This window comes from Astatotilapia calliptera, chromosome 12 (genome assembly GCF_900246225.1).
Source record: "Astatotilapia calliptera chromosome 12, fAstCal1.2, whole genome shotgun sequence".
In the NCBI taxonomy this organism is placed as follows: Eukaryota; Metazoa; Chordata; class Actinopteri; order Cichliformes; family Cichlidae; genus Astatotilapia; species Astatotilapia calliptera.
In genome coordinates this window covers 7,737,597-7,754,704 of record NC_039313.1, presented here as the reverse complement: position 1 = coordinate 7,754,704, position 17,108 = coordinate 7,737,597, and the positions used below count along the sequence as shown (strand labels likewise).

At 41.0% G+C, this 17,108-nt stretch overlaps 2 protein-coding genes across 5 annotated transcripts in view; one reads left to right on the top strand and one right to left on the bottom strand.

Moving 5' to 3' along the window:
• slc4a5a (solute carrier family 4 member 5a) overlaps positions 1-6,021 on the top strand; it is a 39,630-nt gene extending 33,609 nt beyond the window's left edge. For all 4 annotated transcript variants that reach the window (XM_026186979.1, XM_026186978.1, XM_026186981.1 and 1 more), the window contains 4 exons: positions 242-415; positions 2,429-2,614; positions 2,718-2,776; positions 5,050-6,021. In XM_026186979.1, the coding sequence (XP_026042764.1) occupies positions 242-415; positions 2,429-2,614; positions 2,718-2,776; positions 5,050-5,215 (585 nt within the window). In that variant the 3' untranslated portion in view covers positions 5,216-6,021. The remainder of the gene's footprint in view (positions 1-241; positions 416-2,428; positions 2,615-2,717; positions 2,777-5,049) is intronic.
• Positions 6,022-6,772: 751 nt separating this feature from the next.
• On the bottom strand, positions 6,773-15,341 carry ogfod2 (2-oxoglutarate and iron-dependent oxygenase domain containing 2). The gene is made up of 7 exons (XM_026186982.1): positions 15,069-15,341; positions 14,895-14,951; positions 9,380-9,490; positions 9,192-9,291; positions 8,357-8,481; positions 7,369-7,626; positions 6,773-7,222 (listed from the first exon to the last, which is right to left on the bottom strand). Exons 1-7 carry the CDS (start codon positions 15,201-15,203, stop codon positions 6,956-6,958), a joined length of 1,053 nt encoding a protein of 350 aa, XP_026042767.1. The 5' UTR covers positions 15,204-15,341; the 3' UTR covers positions 6,773-6,955.
• Between the last annotated feature and the right edge of the window lie 1,767 nt (positions 15,342-17,108).

Sequence of the window (17,108 nt, the reverse complement as noted above, 5' to 3'; positions counted from 1 at the left end):
AAATGTAACAATAACAACCAACAGGTATGCTGATACCATTATGTCCATATAGACCGCAAAGATAAAAAAAATCGAAAAGAAAAGAAAAAGGTTTTCAATTCGACACAATGTGTGAAACAACAATAAATAAACTGCACAAGTCTGCTCTAAATAATTTAAGCACTCATGATCGTTGTAAGTTTATTTGTATTTAACATAAATTCCTGCCCCTCAACCCTCTTGTTGTCATTGCCTTCCACAGTTCTGGGACAGGATAAAGTTGTACATGATGCCTTCCAAGCACCAACCTGACTTCACCTACCTGCGTCATGTTCCTCTCAGAAGGGTACACCTGTTCACTCTGATCCAGATTACATGTCTGGCTGTGCTCTGGGTCCTCAAGTCCACCTTCTTGGCAATCATATTTCCCGTTATGGTAAGTGTGATGAAATACTCCCTTTTGCACCACAAATTATAGATCCTGTGTTGTGAGATGGATGGAGCTGAGAGACAAGTGTTTTGAAATGGAAGAAACACAGATGCTGATGCTAAAACTACAGGGTGGGCCATTTATTTGGATACACCGTAATAAAATGGGAATGGTTGGTGATATTAAAGTCCTGTTTGTGGCACATTAGTATATGTGAGGGGGCAAACTCCTCAAGATGGGTGGTGACCATGGTGGCCATTTAGAAGTCAGCCATCTTGGATACAACTTTTGTTTTTTCAATAGGAAGAGGGTCATGTGACACATCAAACTTATTGGTAATGTCACAAGAAAAACAATGGTGTTCTTGGTTTCAACGTAACTTGATTCTTTCATGAGTTATTTACAAGTTTCAGACCACTTGTAAAATGTGTTCAATGTGCTGCCCATTGTGTTGGATTGTCAATGCAACCCTCTTCTCCCACTCTTCACACACTGACAGCAACACCGCAGGAGAAATGCCAGCACAGGCATCCAGTATCCGTAGTTTCAGGTGCTGCACATCTCGTATCTTCACACCATAGACAATTGCCTTCAGATGACCCCAAAGATAAAAGTCTAATGGGGTCAGATCGGGAGACCTTGGGGGCCATTCAACTGGCCCACGGCGACCAATCCACTTTCCAGGAAACTGTTCATCTAGGAATGCTCGGGCCTGGCATCCATAATGTGGTGGTGCACCATCTTGCTGGAAAAACTCAGGGAACGTGCCAGCTTCAGTGCATAAAGAGAGAAACACATCATCATGTAGCAATTTCAAACACCCAGTGGCCTTGAGGTTTCCATTGATGAAGAATGGACCCACTATCGTTGTACCCCATATACCACACCAAACCATCACTTTTGTTGTTCCAACAGTCTTGGAGGGATCCATCCAATGTGGGTTGGTGTCAGACCAATAGCGGTGGTTTTGTTTGTTAACTTCATTCACATAAAAGTTTGCCTCATCACTGAACAAATTCTTCTGCGTGAACTGAGGGTCCTGTTCCGATTTTTGTTTTGCCCATTCTGCAAATTCTGTGCGCCGATCTGGGTCATCCTCGTTGAGATGCTGCAGTAGCTGGAGTTTGTGAGTAGCTAATATCTGCCGAAGGGATGTTCGACTAATGCAACTCTCCAGTGACATGCGGCGAGTGCTACGCTGTGGGCTCTTGCTACGCTGTGGGCTCTTGCTGAATGAAGCTAGGACAGCCACTGATGTTTCTTCATTAGTGACAGTTTTCTTACGTCCACATTTTGGCTAATCCAACACTGAACCAGTTTCATGAAACTTAGCAAGCAGTTTGCTAACTGTAGCATGGGAGATGGGTGGTCTCGTAGGGTGTCTTGCATTGAAATCTGCTGCAATGGCCCGGTTACGGCGTTCACCAGATATCAACACAATTTCACGTGTTAACCTCTTCGACATGTCAATGGCTGTGAACAAAGAGAAACTTGTAAATAACTCATGAAAGAATCAAGTTACATTGAAACCAAGAACACCATTGTTTTTCTTGTGACATTACCAATAAGTTTGATGTGTCACATGGCCTTCTTCCTATTGAAAAAAACAAAAGTTGTATCCAAGATGGCCGACTTCTAAATGGCCACCATGGTCACCAGCCATCTTGAGGAGTTTGCCCCCTCACATATACTAATGTGCCACAAACAGGACTTTAATATCACCAGCCATTCCCATTTTATTACGGTGTATCCAAATAAATGGCCCACCCTGTACATGAATCTTTTCCACATATAGAAGCTGTAAATGTGCAGAATATGTAAAAGCGATAGTTTTAATGGTGTTTTTAAAGTATGTAAATACTGCTCTGATTTTACTGTGTCAACCAGTGATTCCCATTAACATCACCTATACATGGCATCCAGAAAATCATATTCACAGCATAACTCATATATGAGATGAATGTTACCAGGAGCTGAAACAAGATCTCTGTGTTGGTCTGTCTCTGTGTCAAACACCAGATCCTGGGTCTGATGGTGGTCAGAAAGATGCTGGACATGGTCTTCTCCCAGCACGACTTGGCGTGGGTGGATGACCTCCTGCCTGAAAAAGAGAAGAAGAAGAAGGATGATGACAAGAAGAAGGGGAAGGGGAAAGAGAAGGAGAAAGAGAAGAAGAAGCCCAAACCTGATGACAATGAGGAGGAGGTGAGAAACTCAAGCTTTTTCTGCCCCCTACAGGACTGACAAACCATGACATAAGTGTGTGAAGCGCACCGTCTGTACTGTGTGTGTATGTGTTTGCTTGCAGGACAAGTATCACGGCTACGCGAACCACTCACCCAGCTCTGAGTCAGACTTGGATCGAAGGTACTGTGTTCTCAAACTGCACATCCCCTACAAAGACCTCGTCTATCCTGATGTCACACAGACTCAGTGGGGAGCATACTGCCAGGCTGCAGCCACACGCAGGGCTCTTTAACACACACAGATATATATATGTCAAAGTGCACAGTTAAAGGGTCAGTTCACAAAATATACATAAGGATCAGTGATACTCGGTCAGTGATGCAGCATAAGACATAAAATAGTCCAAACTAGGAAAATGCAGCATAAGTTCACACACTGTTTAAATCCTGCATATAAGAACAATTTTGAAGATATTTATATAGCTGACAAATAACCTTTGATGTGTTACTATAAATTAAGATATGCAGTTGTTCAAAAATAATTAAAAGTAGCTCCAACTTTACCAGTTGGTAAGCTCCTTTGATTTAAAGCTATATTAATCTCACCCCCCTCTTTTTTGCAGAGAATATTTCTTGGGTGGAATGTACCTGCAAAAAAATGTATTAGTTACACTGATTTCTGTATAGCTCATTACCACTAGAGGGAATTGCATGTTTGTGCAGTTTGGGTGAACTGGAACATAGACAAAATAAGAAATTTTAACTGAATGGCTCATCAAACTAAACATGAAACTGGCAAATACTTGGATAGACTCGGTCGCATGAAAATTGATCACATAGCCTTTTTATATTGATATACTGACTTATTGCACACCCTTTAAATGGCCTGTATTTTAACAAGAAATTCAATTCATTACTTCTGTATTTTCCTCTGTATGTTTTGTAAACATACACATGTGCAGTCCCATGGTTGTCATGTGTCATGTTTGAGTTCGGTCTCCTCTCCATGCACTTTAAGGCAATGCAGATGGTTGTTGTGCTGAACAGTGTAATGTTTTAAATATCTGACAGCCTGTGTCTGAGCTGCCCTCTGCACACAACTCAGCATGTTGTTACTCTTCACTGCTCACCTTAAAGCAGCATAGTTTTGCTATGTATCTCAAAGGCTTCAGTGTTCGTTGTGTAGTTTAACATAGTGTGCGAGCAGTCAAACTAGATGAAGAAGTTATTGTGTGGTCTTTTTAGTCCTGTGTGTATCTAGCACATAGAGAGGATATATTTTAGGCCTCTGTATACACAACTGTATAATCCTCCATGTGCAGCATACATCATTTGGTTGTTTCTTTTTCTTCCATGTGCTGAATCTCTTTAGTACATCAGTCACACCTGCATGTGATATGTAGTCAGACCCCAGCTCTCCAACCTGCCTCCGTCCCTCACAGCAGTTTCATTGCATACATTTTGCACTGAAAGTGCCATTTACATTATTTAACCATAAATACTGTAACTTTGGGCTGTTTGCCCTTTGTGGCTGATTCAAATGTTCCCATCATGTCTGCATTGCTTTATTAGAGGCATGGTTTGGAATTGACACTGTGAACTTTTTTTGTTTACATGCAGCCATCTGTGGAAGTACATAAATTCTCTGTGACGTTATTTTATTGAAGGATTTATACAAACACAAAATGCACTGATCGCCGGACCTTTGAAGCTATTGTATGAGTTTTTATACAAGTCTTTACAACATGTGCTGACATAATGCAAAAGGCAGGCAGGCATAATAGTGCACAATCAAAAACTCAAAAACACTTGATATCAGAGTCAAAACAAATTTATCATTGCAAATTAACATTTAAAAAAGTAGGATGTTTTATTATTATGTTATTCCAATGTACTCAGTAAATTCAAGCTATGTTTGCTCACGTTTAATTTAAACCACAGGCTGCATATAAAAGATGGGTATGGCTACTACAGCATCACCCAGTGGTTAATGAAGTCTTCTTATGAAAGCCAGATGAGCATATTCACCATCCATTTCCGATAGATGTCTATTCAACTAGACTTGATTTAGAAACCAGGGCTCCCCCTGCTGGCCATTAGAAGGAATACGAGTTTAGTGCACTTTACTTTTCAGACCATAATGTAGGTACAGTCTATGTCATTCACAGTGTGGGAACCATCAGCTAGTCTGCTGACTCCCTGTGGGAGCAACAGCCAATATTTTGGGACTGATTTCACTCGTTAGCTAAGCGCTAACCCAAACTGCTGTAGTCATCAAGGCACCCAAGCGCTTTGGGTGCCTTGAAAAGCGTTATATAAATCCAATCCATTATTATTATTATTATTATCATCGTGTCTCACAGCCAAGCTCCGCTGCATTCCCCTCCCCTCCTTGTAGAACCACTGTGTCTTTGGCTATGGGTGTGTATGGTAACTGGACCTTGCCCTTCTCAGCATCACCCTCCATTTGAAGATCTCCTGTCCGTCGTCTCCTTCCGTGACCATGGGCCGAGGAATGCCGTGCCCGGTGCCCCAGGTCAAGATCGAGATGGAGTCAGATTACGATTCAGACATCGACCACCACCGGCCCCGTGACATGAGCAGTGAGACCACATTATAAAGCTGAGACACGATATCTCATTGACTGAAGAACATAAAACAAAGTGTGGGCAGACTACTGAAAGCAGCCAGTGCTGACCCGCAGACAGCACAGGATGGCACAGACACCTGACAGCTGAACCCAGTGAGATGGGACTGATGCAATAACTGCACTTAAGACTGCACTTGGATAAGATTTTTTTTTTAAATATTATTTTAAACAGGTCCATTTGGCATACATTGCTCTGAATGGTACATTGAAAACTATATACTTGTGTATGTGTATAATGTAAAGGACTGTAACAAGCAGAAATATTTATCTGTATAGTGTTTTTTGTGAAATTGTATCTTATTATAGCTATATTGTACTATCATTGTAATTACACTAAATCCACACTATACAAGGCCCAAACTTAATGTACTATGCTCTCATAAGCCTGCATGTACAGAATTGGATTTCAATGCAAGATACATGAAAATAAGCAATACCTTAGCAACCAGAGCCATGCCTTTGTTGCACTTGTGTTTTGGTGTGTTTGAATATGCAAGTGAACCTGACCCTCCCCACCTCCCAATTTCCCCCCCAGTTCAACACTATAATAGCACAAGCAGGAGTAAAAAGAAACAACCAAAAGGCCACGATGTTGTGATGTTTGTTGAAAAGAATCCATTTATTTTGTAAGATGTAGCGCGCAGGTTCATATTAGTGTTCTTAAAAAAATTCTGTGTGAGAAATTAATTACTTCGACTACATAGCAAAGACATTTACACACAAAGAATATTAATGAACTAACAGAATTTGTGTAATTAAACTTCTATTATTTCAAACTGTGTGTTTTTTCCTCAGAGATATACAGCAGGGATGTATCGCAGCCAAATCTGTGGCTTAGCAAATGTTGATTATTCCAACAGTGCCTTCATTCTTTCTGATCCAAGACCAATGAGGCACATTTTGCTAAACATTAAACCTCATTTTAGCAATGTGGACTTCTGCAGCCTGCAGATACATACATTTATAAACAAGAGAGATGAGAGATAGCCTTTATTTGTCAGTTGCAGGTCTTTTGCCCACAACCGAGATGACATCTCCTTAGAAATGCATCGATCTAATATATGGTAGATGACCCCCTACAAATTCTGACTTTGTTGAATAAAAGGACGCCTACTGACGACTGAAATCCAAACGACAATTGTGCAACAACAAAAAAGTTTGTAGAAGAAAAACTTCCAGGGCAAAGAGAGAATTTTAAAGCCTTATTTTAGGAGAAATTCAAAAGTTTTAAACAGTTTTATCAGATCTGATTGGTGATTCTGAAAATGCAATATCCTATGACGACTGGAAATCTTCACCCAAAACACTGAGTGGCAATATTATCTCAAGAAAATATTATAAAACGGGACACTACACTAAATGTCTGAGCCAAATATTAATATTATTACTATTCACAGCAGATGGCTGCTCCTCCCCAAGAATCCTCCTTCCTGTTCAAACTGAGTTTTTCCTCCCAACTGTCGCAATTGGGTTATTCACAGGGAAGGGGGTCATCTGATTGTTTGGCTTTTCTCTATTATACGAAGCACCTTGAGGCAACTATATTTGTGATTTGGCTGTATATAAATAAATCTGAATTGACTATTACTAATATTCATAAAATAATCATCCTAATTTCAAATGAGTCATATTACTTCATAAGAATTCGTTCACTTTAACGTCTTCCTATAATCAGCCCGTGCAGTCTTTAGTCAAAAGGAACTGGATGCATCACGTCAGCGCGCATGAGATGTTCTGTGGTGGATCAGAGTGTTTTGTGAAGCCATCAGCAAAGCCCTCCGCTTCCACCAATGTGGGTGTCCTGTTGCACATGGGGCACTGTTTATTTCGTTCCTGTGAGGCTCTCATCCAGATGATGAGGTTCCAGCGCTGACCAGAGGAGATGGGTAAAGCACCATGCATATGTTGACCCCGATGGAGGAGGCCCTCAGTCACCCTGTGTTCAACCTCTGAGCACTCCGTCTCACTTACAGGAACCTACAGAGAAGGCAAAAACTATTAATTATACTTTTGTATCAAATAACTTTTTTATTATTTTGTATCTATATGTTTTAGTTGTACACAACAAAAATGAAAAACATATCATATCATAAACAACATCATAAATCATAGCAGGGCATCACCTGTCTCATATCACCAAAATAAAGGTTGCCCTCAGTGAACTCCTTGCCCAGTGAAACATTCAGGGTGACTTCTGCATTGTCATAGTGGTAGCTCAAGTCCAGATCTTCATTCATGTCATATTTGACCACAAAGGCCTTGTGACTATCCAGACAGCACCCCCCACAGTCTGGATAAAGCAGGGAGGTGAGTGGCAGCAAGTACTGTTCACGGAGAGGTGTGATGAAGTGCTCGTCAAAGCCCAGCTCATTAAGGAGAATCTGCAGATACAAGGAAGAGCAACAAGACAACTTATACAGCTTTATTTCTACAAAGGTAGAGACACTCTCTGAAATGTTAATAAAAGCACAAATACAGGAATTTCCAAATCATTTAAACCGTCCATTTAAATTGTTATACCTACAAAAGGCAGCATATCCAAGTAATGCTTACAAAAAGAAATTCCTGTGATTTTTTTAGCTAATTTGGTGAAGTATTAGAAAATAAATAATTGCATTTATTTTTTTGGTTGGGCAAGTAGTTAAACATACAGCCCCAACCTCCCATCAACCCCACTCGTTTGCAGCAGAAGGCTCCTCCTCCTTGAGCCTGGGTCGTTTCTTATGGTTAACAGGGAGTTTTTCCTTCCCACTGTATGGGTTAAATCCCCATATAAAATCTATCTACAAAGAAAAAAATAAAGCGCAACTTGAGACTGAGACAGCATTGTGGGAAATCTTGGATGCTGAATCCTCCAAGCTAAAAAGGAGAAACAGCAAACAGCTTATCACCACATAATCCAAAAGCCAGCATCAGTGATGGTATGAAGGTACATTTGGCATGGATCACTTGGACATCAGTGAAATTAGACAAAATCTATAATAATTCAAGCTTGTGGCCCCAAATCTTGTTTTTAGAGTCATTAAAGATGTAAACATCTGGCCACAACTGCACAGTTAAGGAGATGGTATAGAGTGTTTTCAGTGGTTTCAGAAGGCTTTAATTTATTACCCCATACTGGTTCATTGTGTTGGGTCTTCCTTTAGGGGCTGCAGACTGCTCAAAGTGCTTTAACTCCTCCATAAGATCCTCACAGAAGCTCTTGTCAAATAAAGGAAAGCGATACACTCTTGGAGCTGCAACAGAGAGGAGAGAATGAGTTAAAGATGCTCTGTGTGGCATAAAGCTGTGGAGTTAACGACAATAAAATGTCTTGATTGTCTTGAGCTGTGGTAAAACTTCGGGCACTGTGATTCTAGCCCTTTCTTCTCCGCCACTTGTTATAAATCAGTAGTTCTATTAATAGACATCATTGCTTAGCATTCAAACTGAGCCATCACGTCTGTTATGGCCCTAGCAGGGCCTGCCGTGACTTTGACCCAGTATGAGTGTGTCCTGCCATCTCTTCCGCCTTAGGTGCTGCCTTTTTTGGTACAACTGAATCTACTCAGCAATTAAACCAGATAAGTCCAAAGAAAGGAGAACTCTGATGCCAGAGAGCCTTTTATTTTGGCTTGCAGGTTGTGAGGTGTGTTTGCTGTGGCTCTGTGTTACTTTCTGGTGTTAAAGCCTTTTTTTAAACTTACTATCTGGTGACCAAGTCCTGGGTCTTACCATTTTCTCCTTTCTTTCAAAGGTGACAACAACTTCCCCATCTCTCTAATTGGATTTGTAATAACAATATTAATAAAAGCCTTAATTTAACAATTTCGCCTCCATGTCTCCCTTTTCTCAATTCAGACATTTTTTGTTAGTCTCCCACATCACCTGGACTTTTTAGGGAAATGTAACAACTTCACATTTGAATCTCTGTCTCTGAGGAGTTAAAAAGAACTTCCCAGCTTACCCACTTGTTCCTCCAACAAGCCTAAGAGGCCTTCTTCGGTGGCACTGTCGCTTTGACAGTACTCAACAATCTGTTTGAACTCTGAAGTAAGGTAAGACTCCTGAGGGGAAGTGAAGTGCAAATGTGTTTTATCAAGGTGTTAATGTTTCATTATTCACAATGCTGATGATGGTTAATGCAGTGACTACCTGGAGATGGTAGACATGAGGATGCAGAGGCCGGTAAATATCTTTGATAGCAGCAGCTCTTTGAGCAGATGTCACACCTAGATGCTTTCGTCTGTCCACTTCCTGGGAAATCTAAACATAAACAGGGCGGACACTTTCAGTTTATTAGTAATGCAAAGATTTCTCATTTGTTACCTCAGCTTCTTTTCATAAAATATTAATTCTCTAGTTATTCTCTGTTTGTTATACCTTCCTAATGAGTTAGGCTTGAATGCTTCATGGCATTAACAGGTCACTTATGAATCCCAATGATATTGATACCATCCTAAAAAGAGATTCTCCTTTCTCTTTTAAGCTGATCCAGGGCCAGCAAATTGAAGTGCACATAGATGCCACTAGTGGAGCATCAGCTGTTCTCAAAGAGCTGAAAAACATCTGTACTACAGACATCAGAGGCAGCAGAGTTTAAATGTTAAGCTGGCTAATCGCTCACATCCAGAACTGCCATGATTTCAGCAGCAGCAGCTTAGTTTTCAGTGTTTTTTTTTTAATATATCTGAACACAAATACCAGTATGTACAGTGTGCCCCAGCAAAATAGCAAAAAAAGGTATAAATTAAATCCAGATTTCCTCTGTTATTTTCACCGGTAGCTGGTAGCCAGGTGATTATCAGCAGTTACCACGCCTACCTAGCCGCATCAGAGCCATTTTCCGTCAAAGACCTCCATTTTAGACCCACCTATAGACACGTGACTGGACAGACATCACATGCAGTAAATTTGGGCCCACGTGGGTTTTGGCCTTGGAACGTCTGATTGATTGAAGTAACGTGAACGTGGCATCGTTACTGTGATTCTATTGGCTCAAACAATTAAAAAGAGGTGTCGATCGTGCAAATTGACCAAAAGAAACCAAAGTTACAGCCTCTCAGAGTTTAAAGGGCCAGAGACCAATTAAACACTCCATGCGCACGGCAGAAAAGGACCATTACTAGGGCTGGGCCAAATTATACTGTTCACGGTAGTACTGGTACAATGTTAGGCAACGATAGGAAAATGAAATATCGCGATAGAATATGGGTAAAATGCGCATGCGCAGTGCCTTTGTTTTCATACGCACACAGCCGAAAAAGCACAGCAGCAACAGAGAATGAGAAGGGGCAAATCGGATTGTTGAGTGAAACGGCTGAACCAGAATTGGTTTGCAAAAATGGTGCAACTTCAGTGATGCGTTTGGTTTGGTGTTTGTCCGTCAGATACACAACAAAGCACATTTTTTGTGCATGCCGTCATTGGTTGTGTCCAAATTCATGGTCTGCATCCTCCTGAGACCGATTACGTCACAGCGACGCGCCGAAGGCTGTCCAAATTCGTAGACTCCTCTGAATGCAGCCGACAAATGCGTCCTCCTTTTCCCCGAATTTGAAGGATGGGTCGGGTGTGTCCTTCGTGGCCTACCATATCCCAGAATTCAAACTCCAGTTTCCAACAATGGCGGCCGCTACTAAGTTTTAAAATTACTCATACTAATCTTTCTGGGTCACAAAATAAACTTTTAATATATTTTCAGGGGAGAAAGTAGCTGTGTAAACATCAAATATCTGCTCGGTTTATCAAGATATCGCATATTTGCAAAAGTGCTTCAACGTTTTCGGAGACGTCTGCTACCCACCAGCTCGATAGCTAGCCGGGAGCTCGAGGGTTACTGAAGCCGCCGAGAATGGCCCAACTCCCGGCACATCATTTTCAGATCACCGCAGACTTTCGCTACTCAGGTTAAACGTAATATACAAGTCACTCAGACAACCTAAAAATGTTATTGTTTGGCTTTTTTCAGTGTTTTATTTGTTCACGAGTAAATTGGTTTGGCTGAGATTAAAGTTATTAGATTAGATTAGATCAAATAAAACTTTATTAATCCCCCACGTGGGTTCCTCCTTGATTTTCATACAGCTGACTAAACGTCAAACAGAAAACTGATTAAACAGAAGTGTGAGATGGTCGAGAATTTACGCCAGTGTCCTGTTATATTTTAGATGGCACAGAGAAGATGGCCGAGTTTATTACACTCCACCGAGACAGTGGTGACACTGATCAGAAGGCTAGACCGTCCAATTCCACAGCCGTTTACTTCCAGCCTACCCGACCTTCTGAGGACCCGGCCCACATAAACCACGAAGGCCGGGTCCTCAGGAGGATGCAGCCCATGAATTTGGACACGACCGTTATTACCGTATTTGTTGGACTAAGGTGCTCTAAATCTGGGAGTAATCTGGGTCCTAAACTCCGTCCGATTCAGGTCCCAAAGTCAAACGAACACTGCAGCATCACTGAGAGTTAAAAACTGTCTAAATTCTTTCATCTTTAATAAAACGATCAGCATTGCTGCTTTACCAGGTCTAACTATGAAGTTTAACATCCAGGCATCCATGAAAACAGAATTTATTACATTTAACGGAGTTAGCAGGAAGTTAGCCCGCTAGTTTCGCTAGTTACCCAAGCACGATATAGCATGTTCTGACTGAGAGATTTCTGAAAAAATTCAAACGTACAGCTCTGCTATCACTTCCAACATAAATGAAGACAGGAAACTAAACAGCAGTGATGTTTATAAGGTTACTGAAGTTGGGTTAGCTGGTATATAATGATGTGCTACGGCAGCAGTCCCCAACCTTTTTTGCGCCACGGACCGGTTTATGCCCGACAATATTTTCACGGACCGGCCTTTAAGGTGTCGCGGATAAATACAGCAAAATAAAACTAGTACCGGTACCGAAAAAAAGAAGATTTATTCATAACACACGTGAAAATACCCAGGAAAACAGAGTTAACGGGAAAAAAAACGATTACAAAATAACGCTGAAAACCAATAAAAACCCTGAAAAACATGCATTTCACACCTGAGTCTCAACTCTCGCGGCCCGGTACCGGTCCGAGGCCCGGGGGTTGGGGACCACTGCGCTACGGGATCACTAGCAACACAGCTATGTTAGAATAACATAAACAGTGAAGCTGGAGGATGAACGCTAACACTTTTCCACTCGATAAAAGTTAACATGAAGGTTCCTGATGGTTAGAGATAAATGCAATCGCATGGCAGGATGCTGTAAACAGACCAAACTTCAGTCAGGAGAACAACTGAAATAATCCATCCACAATAGAAGGTTAGTCATTAATATACTGCAACAACATGGGAATAGAGCAGCTGTGATAGAATACAGGGCGATAGTGGCTCAAGAGTTGGGAGTTCGCCTTGTAATCGGAAGGTTGCCGGTTCAAGCCCCAGCTTGGACAGTCTCAGTTGTTGTGTCCTTGGGCACTTCACCCCGTTGCCTACTGGTGGTGGTCAGAGGGCCCGGTGGTGCCAGTGTCCGGCAGCCTCGCCTCTGTCAGTGCGCCCCAGGGTGGCTGTGGCTGCAATGTAGCTTGCCATCACCACTGTGTGAATGGGTGGATGACTGGTTGTGTAAAGTGCTTTGGGGGTCCTTAGGACTAGAAAAGCGCTATTCAAATGGCCATTTACCATTTACAACATTAATGAATCAATGGTACAGAAGTGGAGGAAGCAAGAAGAATGAGTTGAATAAAGTTTGATTCATCTGACTGCTTTGTTTCGCTTAATGTGCCTTTTAATCCCATGCACCTTATGGTCTGAAAAATACATATTTGATTTTTTTATTTGGCACACTGCAGTTTAATGTTGCAAAGCACCTCTTTTTACCTTCAGTGGATATTATACATGGTTATGCTCAGGATATGTCAGCCCATTTCTACTGGAAATGCCTTTTGGTTAAACTTTCAGCAAGGAATTTGCATTTGCACTGTTAAATTTGTATATAGCTTTAATGCACATAAAAAAAACAGCTGCTTGTTTAAGTGAAATTAATGGATGGGGGTGTTTTTGCGCTAGTAAAGTTGTGGAGTTGTATTTTGTCTCGCAAAAATTATATCGTCAGTTATATCGTTATCGCAAATTTTCAAATATATATCGTGATAAATATTTTTGGCCATATCGCCCTGCCTGACCCATTACCATGTAAATGTGTGGTTAATTCTTCAAAAATGTATTTTAAAAAAAAAAAAGCATTTTTAGGCATGTTAATAAAATTAATCAATTTATGCTCTTAAATACCTAAAAAGTTCAACTGGCATGGTTTTTTGTACAACGTCTGGATATTCATGTATTGACAGCGCTGTAATTTTTCACTGTTTCACTTTAAAAACATAAATCTTTGCACAGATGATGTTTAAATGTTGGTTACTGAATTTCTGTAATGAAACTGAGGCATATTTTAAAAGGGTTATATGCTTAAAAAAAAAAAAGGGGCGAGGATAAAATCTACTTACTTTTTCTGTGTTCCAGTCTCAGTAACTTTGACACAGTAATATCTGCTTCAATATTTACACCTCGGATGAAATTTCACAAGTGTTAGCTTTATTTTGATACCAAGATTGTAAGCACAGAGTTTGTAATTGCAGAGAAATAATCAATTACATTTGGGTATTGCATTTTTGAGCAGGAAGCTCAGAAACCCCTTTGGGACTTAAGAAGTTATGGTGATACTTAAGGAGGTAACACCTCAAATCTGATGAAACACCTGGCGACGCATAGTGGTTTTTTTTTTTTAAAAAGCCGAGAAATGCACCGTATTTGATAGCTTGCTGCAAGACCTCCATTAGTGAGTTAGCACGGATTGCGCCGTGCGTGGAGCTGGACGGTTCTTATCATTTTGCAGAAAAAAAAGAGACTGCTAAAAATAAAAACATAAGAGGTTTTTGGACAAAGCTTGTGTTCTCCATTCTTTAAGCACTGGTTCGAGCACCGTTTCAAAAGTACAGATTTGGCACCGGTATCGGATAAAACCTAAACTATACCCATCCCTACTAAACACAGGCATCTTTTACAAGTCATTCAGAATCTACTACTCTTGATGCCATAATGCTTTTTGGTTCTTAATTTATAACTGCTGCCTTAAATGTTTTATTATTAGTGGTCCAGTGCGGTTATTTTTCATTTGATATTTTTATGTTGTTTTATTGTTGGGTTTGGTTTTGCCAGCTTTAATGTAAATAAATAAGCGGTCTGCAGCAAAACTGGGTTTGGGTCATCACTTTGTCTTCCACCAAAAACACATTACAGTCCAGTCAGCATTACTGACTGGTCTGTAGTCCGAATCCCATTGGAAATCTGTGGGGTGAATTAAAGACCAAGGTCCATCACAGAAGACCATCAAAACCAGAGGAGCTTGAGAGATCCTCCAAAGTAGGAGGGATTGCTCACTGTGTGAGACTTGTTGCAAACTACTACAAAGAGCTGCACCCTCTTATCCAGCAAAAAAAGACAAACAACTGACTGTTAGCATCCCCGGCACGCTAATTATTTTGAACTTGAAAGTTTTTTGTGAAATCATTTTGTTTCTGTGTACAAAGCACAATAATGTAAGGGTTTCAAATACAACTGGGATGCTTGAAACAGCTGTGTCAAAAATCCCTTGGCCTGTTTAACAGCACTTGTAAAATACAGTATACTTCTTACCTTGTTGAGCACTCCCTCAAACTGTTCATCCGTGACGCAGCCCAACTTCTTCAGCAGCTGCGCGGTAACAATTAGCAAACAATACACACCTGTCAGCTCACAAAGTTGCCATGTCACCATTTCTCATCATATTTGTATTTCATATCAAAATGTAGCAAACTGGTATCCACTCACTGCATGGTAGTCCAGCCTGAACTGCTGCTCGGACACAAAACGAACATGGAGCTTGTATTCCTCCAGGAAAATGTTATCAGTCGTGAAACAGTCACAGGTATAAAACCGAGGCTTTTCTTTGCCTTCGTTCGTCATTGCTGCCTGTTCAAAGATAACTGCTTAAGACACAGGGAAAAACATTACCACGGACACTACTGTCAAACGCACGCCCTGTGACGTTGCGCTCAGTGACAAATATGTCACCTCCGGTTCGACGTCCTCCAAATTAAAAGCACCATACATACATACATCCCATTCCATCCGTCAATAGCCCCTCCGTCCAAAAGGCGTCAAAAACATGAGACAGTTATATCAAATATGAACAGCCCTTATATACACTGAGCCTAAGTCCATGTTTTAATTTTTATTTTCGTGTGTGTGTGTGTGTGTGTGTGTGTGTGTGTGTGTGTGTGTGTGTGTGTGTGTGTGTGTGTGTGTGTGTGTGTGTGTGCGTATACACAGTATGTCTATGTGTTTGTGTGTTGGGTGGGTGGGTGATGTTATAATCTGTAGAAAAATATAAGTATTAAAAAAAACATGCACCTGGGAGTCAGATGGAGACAGTCATGGACTCGAGATGTATCAAAAAAGGGACTTATTGATTTTGTCTGTTTTCCACTGTATGTGCAGTAATGTGTCAGTAAGCACTAGTTGAAGTTATGACGCCTGTGGTTAGACTGTAATCATGAGTTTTAACAGAACTAAAGTGGTTTCAGTATAAAACTACACTTTTTAGTATGATTTTGAAGGTTCCTGGAGGAACATTGGATGCACTTGTGTCTGGATCATTGCTTAGTGAAACTTGTGGTTGACACTGAGTTCGAATGGATCATGTTCCACATGTTCCCTGAACCAGATGGTGGACAACGGTGGGATGCTGCTGACTTCAACTGAAGGAGTGGGGGCGCCAGTCAGCCTCCATCGGAAGTTATACATCAGTTTGGTTTTTGTCCTGTATTGAATGCTTGACCACCTCTTTATCCTCTCAAGGATATTTAAGTGTGCACCAGAGTGCACAACAAGTCTGTTTTGTGGACTTGGGTCCACCTTCTGTGGGAGATGCTTTATGAATATGGGGTTTCTGCCCACTTACTGTGAGCCATTTGGTGCATGTGCAACTGCAGTAAGAGCCAGCAGTAAGTCAAACTATTTCATGGTGGGTGTTGGACTTCGCCAGGGCTGTCCTTTGTTATGATACTCTTCATAATTTTTATGGACAGAATTTTTTGGTGCAGCCAAGTGGTGAAAGGCTTCCATTTTGGTGGCCTCATGATCTCATCTCTGCTTTTTGTCGATGATGTGGTTGTGTTGCTTTTTTGAAGTCGTGGCCTCCAGCTTACAGTGGAGTGGTTCACAGCCGACTCTGAAGTGGCGGGAATGAGAATTAGCATCCTCAAGCCTAAGGGCATTTATTCTCAGCTGGAAAAGGGGGGATTGCCCACTCTGGGCCAGACACGAGTTTTTAACCAAGTGGAGGAATTTAAGTATCTTTCATCTTGCATCCACACCCACACTCACATATGTTCACAAGTTCTATCTAATGACTGAAAGAATTAGATCGCCCATTGCATGAAGGGTGGCTGGCCTCTCCCTACTTCTGCGTTAGATCTACGTCATAACTTATGCCATAACCGGATTCCCATTTTACCCTACCCAGCAACATTTTACGTAACCTGAAGTGACCAAACAAAATACCACGACCACTTGAATGGCGTGGAAAATTGTAGTGTAGGGATAAAAGATGCTTCCGGTTACTACATAACCGGTCTAAATCAAGCTTTAAGTCAAGATTTACGATAGATTTATACTTTTTAGAGCTAAGGTCAGAAGTTAAGACATTCGAGAAAAACTGATACAAATAAACAAAAACCAACCAACAAACAAAAAAATACAAAAAAAAAAAAAACTTAGCAAAACTTAGCAAACTGCTACTTCCGGCTAACTTTTAGCTACGATTGTTTTGTTTTTCTTTTTTAAGAGACGTCTCTGAGTACCTACGGC